Raw genomic sequence first — 15,623 nt, forward strand, 5'->3', positions numbered from 1 at the left:
TATTCTAGGCAACCAGTCCCACGTTCGGCACATGGGGCTGCTGTCTACGATCAGAAGTTATGGATATTCGCTGGATACGATGGTAATGCTCGTTTAAATGATATGTGGACAGTGCCTCTGGATGTAATTTCATTTTCAAATTTTGCAAATATTGTTTTTAGATAACCACATTTCTCAAATTTCAGACTGAAACTCATCAATGGGAAGAAATAGAACAGAAAGGAGATCGACCACCAACTTGTTGTAATTTTCCAGTTGCAGTTGCTCGAGATTGCATGTATGTTTTTTCTGGACAGAGTGGTCTTCAAATTACCAATGATTTGTTTGAATTTCATTTCAAAACAAAAACGTAATAATATTAATATTTGAGGCATTAAACGAAATTATAGAAAATTTGTTGTAGCTGGCGGAAAATAGCCAACGAGCACGTTTTACGGGGAGCATGCCCACCTCCGTCACGTCGTTATGGTCACACTATGGTGCATCATGATCGATTTCTCTACGTGTTTGGAGGTTCGGCTGACTCTACTTTGCCAAACGATCTACATTGTTATGATCTCGATTCGCAATGCTGGTCAGTTATTATTCCGGAAGCAAACTCAAATGTTCCTTCAGGACGAGTTTTCCATGCATCGGCAGTTATTGGCGATGCCATGTACATTTTTGGCGGAACTGTTGATAATAGTATACGTCGGGGTGATACATACCGTTTTCAATTTTCTAGTTACCCACGGTGTACCCTACGAGATGATTTCGGGAAATTTTTCAATGATCGACAATTCTGCGATATTCAATTTGTTATTGGCCCCGAAGAAATCAAGATCTCTGCCCATATTGCTTTGGTTGCAGCGCGCTCCAAGTTTCTGAGAAACAAGATATTGTAAGTTTTTCTCTTTCTTTGAAAAAAATCAGTTAATAATTTGTTTACAGGTCTGCTCGAGATGCTAGAAATCAACACTTAGAAAAAGTATACGGCGCTTTAGATATACCGTTTTCTGATCGCCCTATAGTTGAAGTTCGGCTGCCTAATGCAACGACAGAGGCCTTCGAGATTCTCCTCAACTACATCTACACAGATAAAATCGATTGTAAGTACAGTGATGTAGTTTTTTATTTTCTATCTATGTATATTTTATATGCAATGCGCAACAAATGCTTAAGTTCACCGATGCTTCTTCCTGCGAAATGATCAAATATAACTTCAATGAATGTTTGGTGTTCTTTTACAAAACTAAAGCATAAATGAATAGTTTGTACAACGTGTCCAAATTTATTAAACTTACGTGATATACAGTATTATATTTATATATACAGAATTAACGATATATGACAAAATTTTAGTAACTAAAAAAACATAAATTCCTTCCTGGTGTTTGGAATTTTTGACTACTATAAGACTAGTTTTAGCGGTATCCTGAGCTGGATATGAAGTATACATCAATTATGTCATGTCAATAAGAAATATGTAACCATTTTCAGGCAACAATATTTGGGTGATCTTCCAGCATTGATATCTGCGCTCTGCAAGAAACCCGATGGTCACGTTCCTACTGGCGGATATATTATTATTGCCGGTGACCTTAATGGTTATGCGGGTGAAAAGGCAGACAGTAACAGGTGCCATGGGGGAAAGGGGTTCGTAGCGCAATGAGCGTGGCGAGCATATAATCGATTTTGCGGACTCCCATGACCTTGTACTTATGAATACATGGTTCATCAAAAGATTGTCTCATCTTTCTACATTTTATAGTGCGAACAGTAAAACGCAAATCGACTATATTGTCATAAGACGCTAACATTTTACCACCGTCACTGATTGCAAAGCCGTTCCCTATGAGGCCATCGCACCTCAACATCGGCGGTTGATTGCCATCCTGCGAATTAAGCCACCGATAAAACAGCGTGAGGAACGCACTGGCCCGCGGCGCATTAAATGGTGCCCCAAGAAAGAAGAAATGATCTAACTTACGCGATTATCAACCATTTGGAAGAATGCACAAAGCGGCCTCTGCTACCATCGGGGTCACCAAGCCACATGTCAGCGCAACTCCGTTTGGGAGTGCCGTCCCCACGTACTCGAGGAGGGCGATCAAACCCGAGTCTGCAAGGGACTCATCTTAAATGGCTCTTGCCACGAAGCCTCACCGGAGGTTATTTGGTACCATGAGAACCGGGATGGCTCTCTGAGAGCATATGCTCCAGGAGAATTCCTGGAGGATGTGTTCTCGGTCCGGTTATTTGCAGTTGGCCCCCTAGTGGGAGTTTCATGGCGGTTGTGGTTATGCCTACATCGCGGCCAGAGCTCCTCGGAGTTCAAGCGTGAAGTTGCGCTGTACAACTCGGGTTCCGTACCCCTTAGTTGCGGTAGAGGTGTTAAATAGTCCTCGCATCCACTGATATGAATGCTGAGCCTGCACTCAGTATAAACCAGTACCGCTGTGCCAGTCATGGCGGGGCTCTGATTGTGGTCCCAAAATCAATCCGTGTTCGAAGAGGACCGTGGGATTATGCCTTTGTGGCGCGGCGGGATCCGCAGCATTCGAAATTTATTTCGCCATGTGCCATTCGAAATTTATTTCGCCATGTGCGAGAGTAAATGTAAGGAGATTATCGTTAACTGGCTAGTTGGGAACATCAGATACAATAATAGTGCTAGTACGCTTCTTTGGGAACACCTGCTTTGATAGGATGATCTTTGTATGTGAAACTTTTGTATTCCAATCGGAACGACCGACCTTCTATATATGCTTGCTCGTAGAATTTTTCTTACCTTGTACAATAGTTGTGTGTGCTCTACTCTGTTCAAAGCCTGTTCTGAGCAATTTCGAGAAAGAAAACGGTACAATATTAATAATAATAACCGTTGGCGCAACAATCCATATTGGATCTAGGCCTTGAAGTGTGTTAGAGCACTTCATTCAAGGCCGTAACGGTACACTACAGTACACTGTAGGAGACAATGTGGTCAGCATTGCGCTCGCCTGAGATTATTACCCTGATTTGACTCAGGTACTCATTCACAGCTGAGTCGACTGGTATCCGACGTCAAATCACGATACAAATTCCACCACAATTCCACCTTCCATACGACAGCCTTGTGCTCTAACCACTCAGCTATCCAGAACAATATTGCTTTTCATTTAAAGCTTGTCTTACTTTTGAAACCAAACAGTGAATCTGTTCTGTTTTTCCATGCTGTTCTCCGAATCTGTGTTCGGGGACTATATTGCGACTTGTTAGGAAAGTCTTATTCCGAAAACAATAAGGTGAACCCGTTTTGTTATGCTATGCTTTTCTTGGAAGCCGAATTGATGATCGGGGATTATACAGAATGTCTGATGCCAGCAATTTCTCAAATATTTTTGATAAGATAGGAAACAGGTTTATGTTGGGCAGAGTAGGTGAATGGGGTTATGCGCAGAGTGTTGGACTATCGCAACGGTACGCTGTTGGACACTTCGCTGTCGTCAGAGAACCAGCCTGGAACCGTTTGTCAGATTACGTGGAGCTAGCTCTCCCGGTTTAGGGAGATGTCAGGGAATTTCACCAACAGAAGGGAAGGCAGCTCCACCTGTAAGCGCTCCTCAGCGGCTCTGAAAATTTTATCTGGAGAGGCCTGTGTTGAAATAAAGTCGTTGATGAATATCATCCCAGCTTCCACAAGAAAAAAAGGTTTGATTGGCGTCGCCCATAATCCCATTGCAAACACACACTCTGACGACTGTTCCTTCCGAATCTTTTGGATGCAAAATTGAAAACCTCCGTACCCGTTTAGAAACTGGGTATGAAAATAGTCTCCCTGTGCTTTCGAATCAGCTACGCACCTAAGTTGCCAATGAACGGTGTAGTATATTTGAGAGATTTGCCATTCATTTTGGGTACATTATCTTTCTTCACGTGCAACTAGTTCCCTTGAATCTTCTCTGTTGCGCTTGTACATGGCTTTACGCGCGTTAGTAAAAAGGGCAAGCAAGCATTTCGAATAACCGACCAGTCGCAACTCTTATGGCATGTCAGGTCTTAGCAAACTGTCGTAAGAAACGTTCCAGAGATGCCGGCCTAGGATTTATCCCTGTGCTTCCCCCGACGTAATCTCCATACTCCTCTGGCCCTCTAGTGTCCCATAAAGCAGGGAGTGGTTTCTCAGATAATCTCTCAATGTGCGTAAGAGGTAGCTCGGCAAGGAGTGTTAGTGTGCCTAGAATGTCTTTCCATCTAGCGGAATTAAAGGCATTTTTGACATCAAACGTCACCAGGAACAGCATATACAGCAGTTTTGTTTATCACATTGTTCAATTTTTCTGACGCCTACTTTGGAAGTACGCATGAAGCTTAAAGCAATTGCTCCTGCTAAAACTGTTAAGAAGGAACTAGGCATACCTTTTCACGAAACTGATACCACCACTTACTAGCGGAAATAGTAACTAAGTTTTTTTTTTAAGAGGTGGACATCTTCAAAAGACTAACCTCGGGATTCATGATCCTTGAGAGTGTGGAATTTTTACCAACTGTAGCACCTCTCACCAAGCTACGACTGAGACTTCCCCATCCAACAGCTTTCTTTGTATATTTAGGTTTCATTTTTATTGGGAGGAGACCCTCTGGTCCACCGATTTGGTTGGCTTCGCTAAGGAACTGGCTGTATCTCAGTAGCTTATATCTTTAGGCATTTTTTATGTTAGCAAGCCAGTTGGGTTTACTCTGTTCAGTCGTCTCATTATATCAGAGATAACAGTCAATTTTTGGACTTCGTTATTGTCAGGTGATCGTAGTCGGTGGCTATGTTTAATTGTTTGGTTTTTGATGACTTTACTAACCAATTCTACTTTCAGGCCCTATGCAAATCCTCATTACGAACGAACCATGGAGCGTCTACTATGCTTCTAAGCACTTTATTTTGGAACGTTTGTATGACCTTCAGGTTTGATTTTTTGTCACAGTCCGAAACGGGATGCGTTACGTCCATATGGGTTTTAGGATCTACTTATAAATTAGCGGCTTATTATCGATGGTCAGCTGGGAATTCCTCCCCATTAGTCAGTACATTTATCTGTATCTGGCATTCTTTCTTAGGATATGTCTTTTCTAACTGAGATTAGCATCGAGCATGGATTCTTGTTTTTGTTTGTGAAGTTAATGTACTTTGATTTGCTATCGTTCAACTTATTTTCCATTTCTTGGTCCATTCTACAATGTTGTCAATAGTTTGCAATTTTATTTTTGCTTCTTCTGTAGTTTTACCCGTAGTAAGGATAGCAGTGTCGTCCGCAAATATCGCTATTTTGTCTTCTTCACAGCATATATATATATCTTGGTATACAGGAGAAACAGGGGTAGGTCCAAGACATTGCCCCGCCGTACACCAGCTGCAATTTTTTTCAGTTCAGAGTAGATTCCTTCGTATTTCATTCTGAATAGGCGCCTTAATGCATATGACTTTAAGATATCGAAAATTCTTCAAGGAGATCCCTATGCAATTTATACAACAGACCTTGATGCCACACCTAATCAAACGCCTGGGCGACATGCTTTTTTTATTACATTTTTGTATTCTTCTCTTAAGGAGAAATCTTTCAAATAGCTTGGCTGTAGTAGGAAGTAGCTATATTGGTCGATACGATTTGATTCTACTTGGCTCCTTCCCTAGTTTGGAGACCATTATAACTTTGGCTACTTTCCATTGTCGGAAGACATATTTTAATCTACAAGCACCATTTATTATTTGTAATAATTTGACTAGATCCTTTCTGGCAATTCTTTTAGTATTCTCCCTGTAATAAGTTTATAGCAAGAAGCGTTCTTAGGAGGCACATTTGTTTTAATTTCTGTTCTCAGCTGATTTAGTTTTACCGGTGTATTGGTTAATGGTCCACTTTCCTGACTGGCGTTAAGAATATATATGCTTGTGTATCTAAAGGCTAGAAAGTACTTTGTAGATGCCTCGCAAACAGCTCTGCTTTATCCTGTGCAGAACGGACCCATTGTCAGTTTTCATGTTAAATGGGTGGAATTTGTTGTCCGGGTCTTTCTAGATCTTTCGTGGTCTTCCACAGAGAGTAGACCGTTGCTTTTTGTGCTGTAAGCTTTGAGACATATCTGCTGAAGGACTCGTTTCTATACTTCTTAATTAAGGCCTTTAACTTATTTGTCGGAAAGTTTAGTGTTATTTTTCGTTTCCGTTGTGCGGTTTCTTTGCTCTATGCTTCTCTGCAATTAATTCGCTATCCTCCGCAGGAGAGTCAGTATATTTTTTATTTAGTCCATGATGAGCAGGAGTACTTTTCCAAGCCGCCTGTTGTATCTTCATTGTTAGCAGATCGATCTCCATTTCGAGTTGATAAGCAGTGTTTATTTGGTCATTTATGCAAATGTTTTCTTGGATGTGCTTTGTGAATACTTCCCATTTTGTTTGTTTATTAGTCAGCCTGGGAGGATAGCCTTTTCTCCACACTTTTTCGCTGATCAGCATCATAACAGGTGAGTGATCGGACATTAAATTTTCATTATTGACAGTATGGATGTATTCACCTCAAATTCCCTTAGTTACGAAGAAATCAATGAGACGGGTGTTTTTTTTACGTTAGTCGGCTTGTGTGTGAGCTTACCGCTGTCGTGGAAATTGCACTTTTGCGCTTTGCGTCTGGATGTTGTTAAATTAGATCCCCAGAATTTATTGCGTTAAAGTCACCTCCTAAAATGAAGGAGCTTTTTTTAACATTGGACCGGGGCGGGCAGTAAATTGAGGAGATCTTTACAACTCCTTTAACCAAAAGCGGTGTCCGGATAGCTGAGTGGTTAGAGCGCAAGGCTGTCGTACGGAAGGTCGCGGTTCAAATCTCACTGGTGGCAGTGGAATTTGTATCGTGATTTGACGTCGGATACCAGTCGACTCAGCTGTGAATGAGTACCTGAGTCAAATCAGGGTAATAATCTCGGGCGAGCGCAATGCTGACCACATTGCCTCCTAGTGTACCGTTACGGTCTTGAATGAAGTGCTCTAACACACTTCAAGGCCCTGGATCCAACATGGATTGTTGCGCCAACGATTATTATTATTAACCAAAAGCGATTTTAGCGTTCGTAGGTCCCATGAGGTGGCTTTCTGAGATGAGGCATGTGTCTATCTTTTTAGTGTTAAGAAACACGTTCAACTCCTATTGATGCTGTTGCAGTTCATTTGTATTCCACGTTATGATTTTCAGAATATTTGTCATTTGATTTTCTTGTTATATTTTCGTCTCCTTAGTTACTGCTTAAGTTTGCCAAAAATTTGTTTGTTCACTATTTGTTGTTCGTCAAGTCGTCTATTTAAAATGTTAAGTTTATCTAAAATAGTTTTCAGTATTTTGTTACAATGCTCATTTTTTTCGGATAGTGCAGTGGGAATTTTGAAGATTCATGGTTACCAGCAAATTTCACACAGCTGGGATTTCGATTACAATCCCTTTGAGTGCGATTGGAACATTGGCACCATTCGCACTGGAGTATTAGGTTGCTGACTTTTCACATCACTTCTATTTTGACCTTCATATTAAGGATAGCTCTTAAGTTGTGAATTTTGTGTGGTTCTTCACTATTGCCGAACGAAAGCAAGAACAGTGGGAGTCCTCGCTTATTGATTATTGATTCTTCCTTATCATTGATTTTTTTTTCTTTTTAAGGTGTTTTGTACTACTAATAACAAAGTTATAATAGGTCAAAGTTGTTACTTCTTTGGAAATTCAAGATTTTGAATGTCAATATCACACGAAAGTGAATATTCTCACATAATATATACATATATTACGTGTTACGTACTAACGGGAAAAATTCACACTCAAACGTCTTTATAAAAGAAATACACAAAACCTTTCATACCTGAAGTGTCCAGCTTCCGGTTTCCCGGCTGGTTTCAATATATTTACAGAGTCTTAGTGTTAGTGTTTGCCTTAGGCCTTCTTCAATGTCATCTGTTTGACACGCTGGGTGGAGTCCCCTAACCGTAACCTTGAGAGGCCTCTTGTTTTTGTTTTCATACGTATACCATTGAATTTTTTTCATGTTCAGTTTTTTTGAGAGGACTCTATAGTCATCTGCGATTACCGTATACACTTTCCAAACATTGTTATTTAGAGCAACTATTGTGTACCCTTTCATGGCTGTCAGTAGCTGCCGATCACTTTCTGGTGCTTATCAATTCCGCTGATATTCATCCGTGGAGGAAGTTCCACTTTCACTTTGTCTAATGATTTCCGGTGGCGACTCTACCTTTCTTTTCCTAGACGCTCTTGTTGTTGCTGAGGCACTTCGCTGAGAGTGAACTAACCTGAGTTGTTTTTGAAGATTTCGTTTGCTGTAGTTCTTTAATTTGCGAGCTAAGCTGTAATATAAGCTTCTCTAGCTTGTTGAGCTTTTCGTGCAGTTACCCATTTTCCATTTCCTGAAGTGTTTTCGCTACATTACTAGTTGGTTTTGTAGTGTTAAGTTTTTCTTCCTTTGGTGTTAGTGATATTTTTTTGTGTTAATTGGGTTACGTTTGCGATCGATGGTGGTGATCTTGCAATCCTCGATCAAATGCAATAAAAGGTCCTCCAGAGAAACTGTAGGACCTACCACCTGAGGAGGCAGATTTTCCAGTACAACACCTTGGATATATAATCCATTGTTTTGTTCTACTGCATATGGGTGGGTGCAATTTATACCGCTTGTCAGGTTCAGCGGTCTCTATATTAGAGTGTGCGCTGGGACGCCGTTACCTTTGTTCACCACACGGCGATTGTCTAATGGTTATCTAGTGCTACCCCTAGGATAACTGGCCTTTGCCGAGTTGAAGACGATCACCTTGGGTAACTGAACCCATTCAACCCTGTAACTAAGCTGAGAAAAAAAACAAAACTTACGTTAGAATAAATACTGGAAAAAGAAAGAGTAAACACTTTTTCAAATATGTAGGATATATACACTCATGGGCAGATACTTAAAGGTATATACAGTGTCGGAAAAGAACCGTACTCAGAGTTTTTAAACATGTTTTGTTCATATGGATTTGCAGTATATCTTGCAATAGAATTAGATGCTCAGAAACTATCTAACTGAAAAATCACAATGATGCATCTATAAAAAATCTCGGCGAGTATAACTATCCCAGGGCCTTATTCGGTACTCCGTCCAAGTCCGGCGCTTTATTGTCTCCTATTCTACCGCAGATCTGCAGCAGCTCGCCTCTGGTGACTGGCGGAATTGCCGTCACATTCAGAGGTGGTTGGAATGTGGCGGTGCTCTCCTCTTGCTAGGGGAATAACCCCTGGATGATTTTCAGCAAGAGGGTGGGACACGTGATCTGCGGAGGTGAAAGGCCTCTGAATTGTCCCATCACGATTCCATAAGCTCTCCCCCACGGATTTACGTCCGCTTCTGAGCAGAGCTCCTTAAAGCATTTTCTCTTGCTTCGGTGGATGGCGAGCTTGAGGGTTTTGCGGGCTGTCTTGTAGGCGCACTCTTTCTACCCTTGATCGACTCTACCTACCGCCCTCTGAGCCGTTCTTCTGGCTCGGTGGCAGGCTGATCGAAGACGGGTCAGTTCATCATTCCACCAGTAGTTGGGTTTTCAACGGGGGAATGAGCACCTCCTAGGCATGGACGCGTCACATGCTTTGGCGATGCATTGAGCCAGATGGATGGCTCTTTCCGTAGAGGCGCCTGCTTTATCAGGTTGATCTAATAACACCTCTATTGAAGGTCTGCTCATCCAAAGATTTTGCCGACCAGCCTGAAATCTTTTTCAGTTTCGGGCATGATAGCTCTTTGCCCTGAGACTCGACACATGTCTCAAAGAAGATTGCCTGGTGATCGCTGTGGGTGTAGCGTTCGCTGACGCACCAGGACATACCACGCGCCAGCGAAGGGCTGACAAAGGTCAGGTCTACAACTGAGCCTGACCCCACTTTCTGGAAGGTGTTTACAACACCTTCGTTAGCCAAAACCATTTCTACCTGCGCGAGCGCTGCCATTAAACTGCGTTCCCTAGCATACGATTCTCTGCTACCCCACTCTAGGGCCCAAGCATTGAAATCACTAGCAATCACCTTTGGACTTCGTCCCCTTGCGTCGAGAACAAGATTACCAAGCATTTGCTCGAATTCAGGCAGTGTCAAACTTGGAGGGGGGTAGCAGCTGTATACATATACACCACTTATTTTCGCCCACACAAAGCCACTGGCTCCCTGACCTGCAGTACATTGTATGACCTGTCGACCACAAGCCCATATCGCCGCTCCACCAGTCGAATCTGTGACCCATACTCCACCGTGACGGTTTCTGTACGGCTCACTTATGATGGCGATTTCCATCTCAGATTCGAACGTGGTCTCAAGCAAATCCTGAGGGACCCTGCAATGATTGAGGTTTATTTGGATAAACCTAATTTTATTATTGCAGTGAGCGCCTTCCTAAATTCGGGACATTTACTACTTCCGGCAATATGCCGGTTATCTTGTCCCTCTTTCACCTCGCACAATAGGCATTTGGGGTTCCTATTGCACTCCCTGGCAATGTGCCCTTTCTCCCCACACCTCCTGCATCGATCGGATCGATCAATGCTGCTGGTGCATACCTTGGCGAAGTGCCCAAACATGAGGCATTTAAAGCACCTCTTTAGTGAAGTTTGTTCTCTTAAACGGCAGACAACCCATCCAATCCGAACTTTTCCGGCCGCCAACAACTTCTGCGCTGTCTCCGCTGGTACTCGTATTGTGGCCGTTTGAGTACCGCCATAGGCTTTTCGTAAACTCACAACAGGCTCCTCGGCAAGTTCTTCCAACTTGAATTGCTCCTTCAGAGCACAGTACAGGTCTTGCTACTGGTGTTCTCGGTAAGGTCGTACTTCGCTTGAACACTTCTTTCTCCAGATCCAAATCACTTGTAACATTATATGCCAAGGTGGCTAAGTTGTCTACCACCGAGGCACTGCGGTCGACGGATATCGACGACCGGGAGCCCGCTTGCTCACTCCCAAAAACCGCCGGTACTGGGGTTCCGAGCCCCTGCACCGTAAGTTTACTCCTTCTCTCGTCTTCCATGGTGGTTTTATGTTCTGAGTATCCTTCCCATAGCCACTTTGGTCCGCGCACCAGAGATGAGCAAACACTAGCCCATGCACAGTCAGAAAAGAAAAGTACATGACCACATATTTACACATCAATAGGTATGCCCCAATCCGCCAGCTGGGGTCGCGCCTGATGGGAGATCTGGCCACTCCTCACAGGTCTGTCTGTCTGTGTTTTTTTTATGGATGGAGGTGGAAATCTTACAAAGAATTGCCGCGCCAGGTTGCAGCAACGTGTGGGATTCTCACCCACTAAAACCGCCCCCACTTTCTCCTTTTTCCTTCCCCGCGAGACCGCCGCAAAGCATTACTTGGCGGGGTGGACTGCACTTTAAGCGACCACGCCTTCCGTTCTTCGCGTCCTCCTTGCGCGCTCTGCTCTTCCAAGTTCCTCTTGTATTCTTTTGATTGCGGAGTTCACCGCACACGAGTTTCCCTCCGATTTCAACATTTCCCCAACGATATTCTACGGGCTTAGGTTGGTTTTCAGGGAGTCTTCCAGACTCCTCCTTTCTGAGAGAAATCGTGGACAGTGGAACATAACATGCTCCTACATTCCGGACACAAGGGAGAATCATCCAGCCTGAATTGGTGCAGGTACTTCCTGTAACCACCATGTACTGACAGGAATTGCGTCAGATGGTAGTTAATCTCACCATGTTGTCGTTGGATCCACTCCTCAATACGGGGAATCAAAGTGTGGGTCCAACGACCCCTCTGCGAGTCGTCCCACCGTTTCTGCCACTTCTCCAGCGACTCTCACCTTGCCGCCTTTCGGTATTCTGCATCCTTTTCAGGAGGATTCATGTTTCTTGTCTCGTACAGGCAGCGTGTCCCGCTTGCCAGAATATCTATCGGGATCATTCCTGCAATAACACGCTGCCTCGGCTGATATTGTTCTGAAGGCGCTGCACACCCTTAGCGCCACTAAGCGGTAAGTCATATTGACCCTCCTACGATTACTCTCACACGCTAGTGCTTCCTCCCAAACTGGTGCCGCGTATAATAGTGTGGAGCGAACTACCCCCGCTACAAGTAATCTACGACTGTACCTTGGACCTCCAATGTTAGGCATCATCCGCGCTAATGATACGCTGGTATTTGCCGTTTTCTCACAGGCATAGTCCAGATGTGCCTTGAAATTGATTTTAGCGTCAATCATCACCCCTAGGTATTTGATAACTGGTTTCGAAGTGATGACGTGACCACCAACACGAATATTAACCGTATTCCTCTTCCTACGATTGATAATCAAAACCGCCTCCGTCTTTTGTTCTGCAAGTTCAAGCTGAACCATCTCCAGCCACGCTTTTATGGCGCTAATGGTTTCGTTAGCGTACATTTCAACTTCTTCGGGTTGTTTCGCGACGACAACCACAGCTAGATAATTTGCGAAACCGATTATCGTGACCTCCTTTGCACGGGAAGGACAAGGACCCCATTGTACATGACGTTCCTCAGGAGAGGACCCAACACTGAGCCCTGTGGTACACCTGCGGTGACGGTGCTTGGATCCCTCATCCGTGTCGTACCAAAGTGTCCTTTTTATCCACTCCCAGCTTGCGGAATTGAACGCATTTTTGATGTTCAACGTCACCACGGCACAGCATTTTTAGACGACATCGTGTCTCGAGCCAGCTTCAAAACAACGTCTACGGCGTCGATCGTTGAGTGGGCTTCACGAAATCCAAATTGTCGCTCCGATAGTCCATCTTTATATTCGATGATAGGGAACAGTCTGTTGTAGATGACCCTTTCGAGCATCTTTCCTGCCGTGTCGATAAGGCAAATCGGTCGGTATGATGATGGGTGTCCTGGGTGCTTATTCGGCTTCGGGAGTAAAACTAGTTTTTGCCTCTTCCACCGTGTGGTGTTCGCCCCCTCATCTTCTTCATAACTATCCTGTACGCTGTTGCTCATGGGCTTTCGTCTGCCTCTGTGCAAAGTTCCATGAAGCATTCTCCTTGCTGGTATAGCCTGCTTAAGCCTACCTCGAAGGTTCATATGTGCTAGCCGTTTCTCGTCGAAGTCTGGTCTTGCTCTAGATCGTTGGCAGATCCTTCTAGCATGAAAACATGCACCCCGTCACACCGCGATCCCTTCACTCCACCAATAGTTTGAGCGCCTCTTTGCGAGAACTCGTCGCCTCGGCATAGCAGCATCGCATGCTCTCGTTATGCGTCTCATCATTTGCTGTACCGTTTCCGTAGCCTTCCAATAGCATCTCTATGAATGCATCCTACTCAAGCCTTTTCACGGACCAGCCCCGGTTTCCAGCCTCACGGGAACACACATCGACGCATGGCCCATATTCGATCTGGAGGAAAATCGCCTGGTGATCGCTGTGAGCATAATGCTCACTGACAAGCCATGTCATTCTCTTCGCCAATGTGGTACTCACATATGTCAGATTGACTATTGAGCCCGACCCTGTCTCACGAAAAGTGGAAACGTTTCCCGTGTTGTCAAGCACCAAATCTAGTTCTGCGAAAGCCTCGAGCAGGATACGGCCCCTGGTGTTCGTAGTGCGACTGCCCCAATCCACGGCCCACGCGTTGGAATGACCAGCTATGATCTTGGGGTTTCGACTTCTTGCATCCGAGGCTAGCATACCTAGCATTCCTTCGAATTCTGTTATCGTCGCGCTTGGTGGAGCATAGCAACTATATATATAGATACCAGCTATTTTTGCCCTGACGAATCCAACTTCTGGAGACTCCATCACTTCTTGAATGGCTTGATTCCCACACGCCCATATTGCCGCCTTGCCAATTTCATCTTCAGTCCAGGCACCGCTCTCATTGTTGCGATAAGGCTCGCTGATTATGGCAGCTTCGATTCCCTTCTCATAGATGGTCTGTGAGAGGTCTTGCGCTGCCTCGCAGTGGTTGACGTTGATTTGTATCAACCTCATTTTTTACTGCATTCAAGGCTCCCCTAAACACTGGGCATCTGCTGCTGCTTGCAACGTGCCGACAGTCGACGCTCTTTTTTTCCTTGCAGAGCATGCATTCAGGCTCAGCCTTGCACTCCCTAAACATATGGCCTTCTCAACATTTTCTGCAACATTTTGACCTGTCACAATCACCGATGCATTTCGCCGCTATGTGTCCAAATTCCAGGCATCTAAAGCGCTTAAGGGACACCTGCCCCCTGAGTCGGCAGACGACCCAACCTATTTTTACTTTGCCAGCCGCCAGCAGTTTGAACGCTGCTTCAGCTGGTAAGCTTATGGTTGCCGTTTGCGTGCCTCCGTATGCCTTCCTGAGTCCCCTGTTTGCGGAATCTTGCAAGCCAAGTGGTTCGAACTGCTTTTCTCAGGCGTCGCGGATATCCTCTTTGGTCGTGATTTCGTCAATGTCCTTACATTGTATGACAATCTCCTTCTTTCTGGCCCATACTTGAGCTTCTTCTCCTAAGGATTTCTCCACCTTGCCGAGGAAATTTTCCACCGTTTTGCCCGGAAACTTCTTCAGCTCAAGCATTGGCACTTCCGCCTAGGTCTTTTAGGTCGGGGTCAGATTTCACCTTCTTCAGTATCTCCGCATATGTTAGATGTTCTTTGCTGGAGATTACAATTGCCTCCGGGCGAATTCACACCTTTGGTTTCTTATTTCTTTTTTTATTCACAACCTTAGTCTAACCATCGTTCTTATTTTCTTTCAGTTTCGGTTCACTAGCCGACTTTACTACTTTTGGTACTTTGGGCCCTTCTGAACTTGTAGTTCCGTTTATTGGACTGGTCAAGACCCCATTTTTCCTTTTTGGGGCCTGTTGATTCCCCAAAGCTTCCCTTTAATAGTCTCGCACTCTTTTACTTGAGCGAAGTTCGGCGACTTTGTGTTTGGGTGTCACTTGGGTCGCCTGTGACACCGGGATGTCCGGCTTTTCCTTAGGCTTTCTTATTTCTTCCTGTGACCTATTGTAAAGCACCCTGATGGCTCTCACCATGTTCTTAATGGCTTGGCGCACGTTGTGCTTGTCCTTGATGAATTCGGACAGCTCAACTATTTTAATCCCAAGCTGCATAAAAGGTAGTTCTTCTGGGTCAGGGCTCTGTTCTCGGTGAGTCCTGGCCAAATTACTCCTTTTACTGACTCCTTCACTTTTTTCAGTTGCTGAGCTCCCATGAGCTTTCTCTTTTAGCGGCTTTGATATTGGAGGAGATGGTAAAATTGATGAGCTTCTCCTGAATGGATCTATTTGCTGCTGCTGGAGTTCCTCTTGATCAGATTCGACGGGTGTCGAAATCGGCTTTTTTGGCCAGCTATCTCCTTTTAGCCCATCATTCTTTGCCTTTGCAATTGGTGTTCTTGGCAGAGTTGTCCTTCGTTTGAACACCTCCTTCTCCAAATCTAAGACACTTGTAGTACAGGGTGCGGCAGCATAACTTCCCTTTTTCAAAACTTAATAAAAACTATTGTATGCATGGGAAAATATTTATTTATTTTTTATAATGTAGGTACATGTCTAAAGTTTTTATTTACATTGTTTTGAAGATCAAATCTGTTAAGTGACGTCCCCCATTCTCCATACATTG

At 44.2% G+C, this 15,623-nt stretch overlaps 1 protein-coding gene across 4 annotated transcripts in view; it reads left to right on the forward strand.

Annotated features, from left to right (window-relative positions):
• Positions 1-15,623, forward strand: part of LOC119653882 (leucine-zipper-like transcriptional regulator 1 homolog) — a 195,560-nt gene that overhangs the window by 41,720 nt on the left and 138,217 nt on the right. For all 4 annotated transcript variants that reach the window (XR_005249773.1, XR_005249772.1, XM_038058998.1 and 1 more), the window contains exons 4-7: positions 9-123; positions 186-349; positions 404-880; positions 931-1,088. Coding sequence is in view for 2 of the 4 variants with exons in the window: in XM_038058998.1 (XP_037914926.1) it covers positions 9-123; positions 186-349; positions 404-880; positions 931-1,088 (914 nt within the window). In the remaining 2 variants the exon portion in view is untranslated. The remainder of the gene's footprint in view (positions 1-8; positions 124-185; positions 350-403; positions 881-930; positions 1,089-15,623) is intronic.

This window comes from Hermetia illucens, chromosome 4 (assembly GCF_905115235.1).
Source record: "Hermetia illucens chromosome 4, iHerIll2.2.curated.20191125, whole genome shotgun sequence".
Lineage (NCBI taxonomy): Eukaryota > Metazoa > Arthropoda > Insecta > Diptera > Stratiomyidae > Hermetia > Hermetia illucens.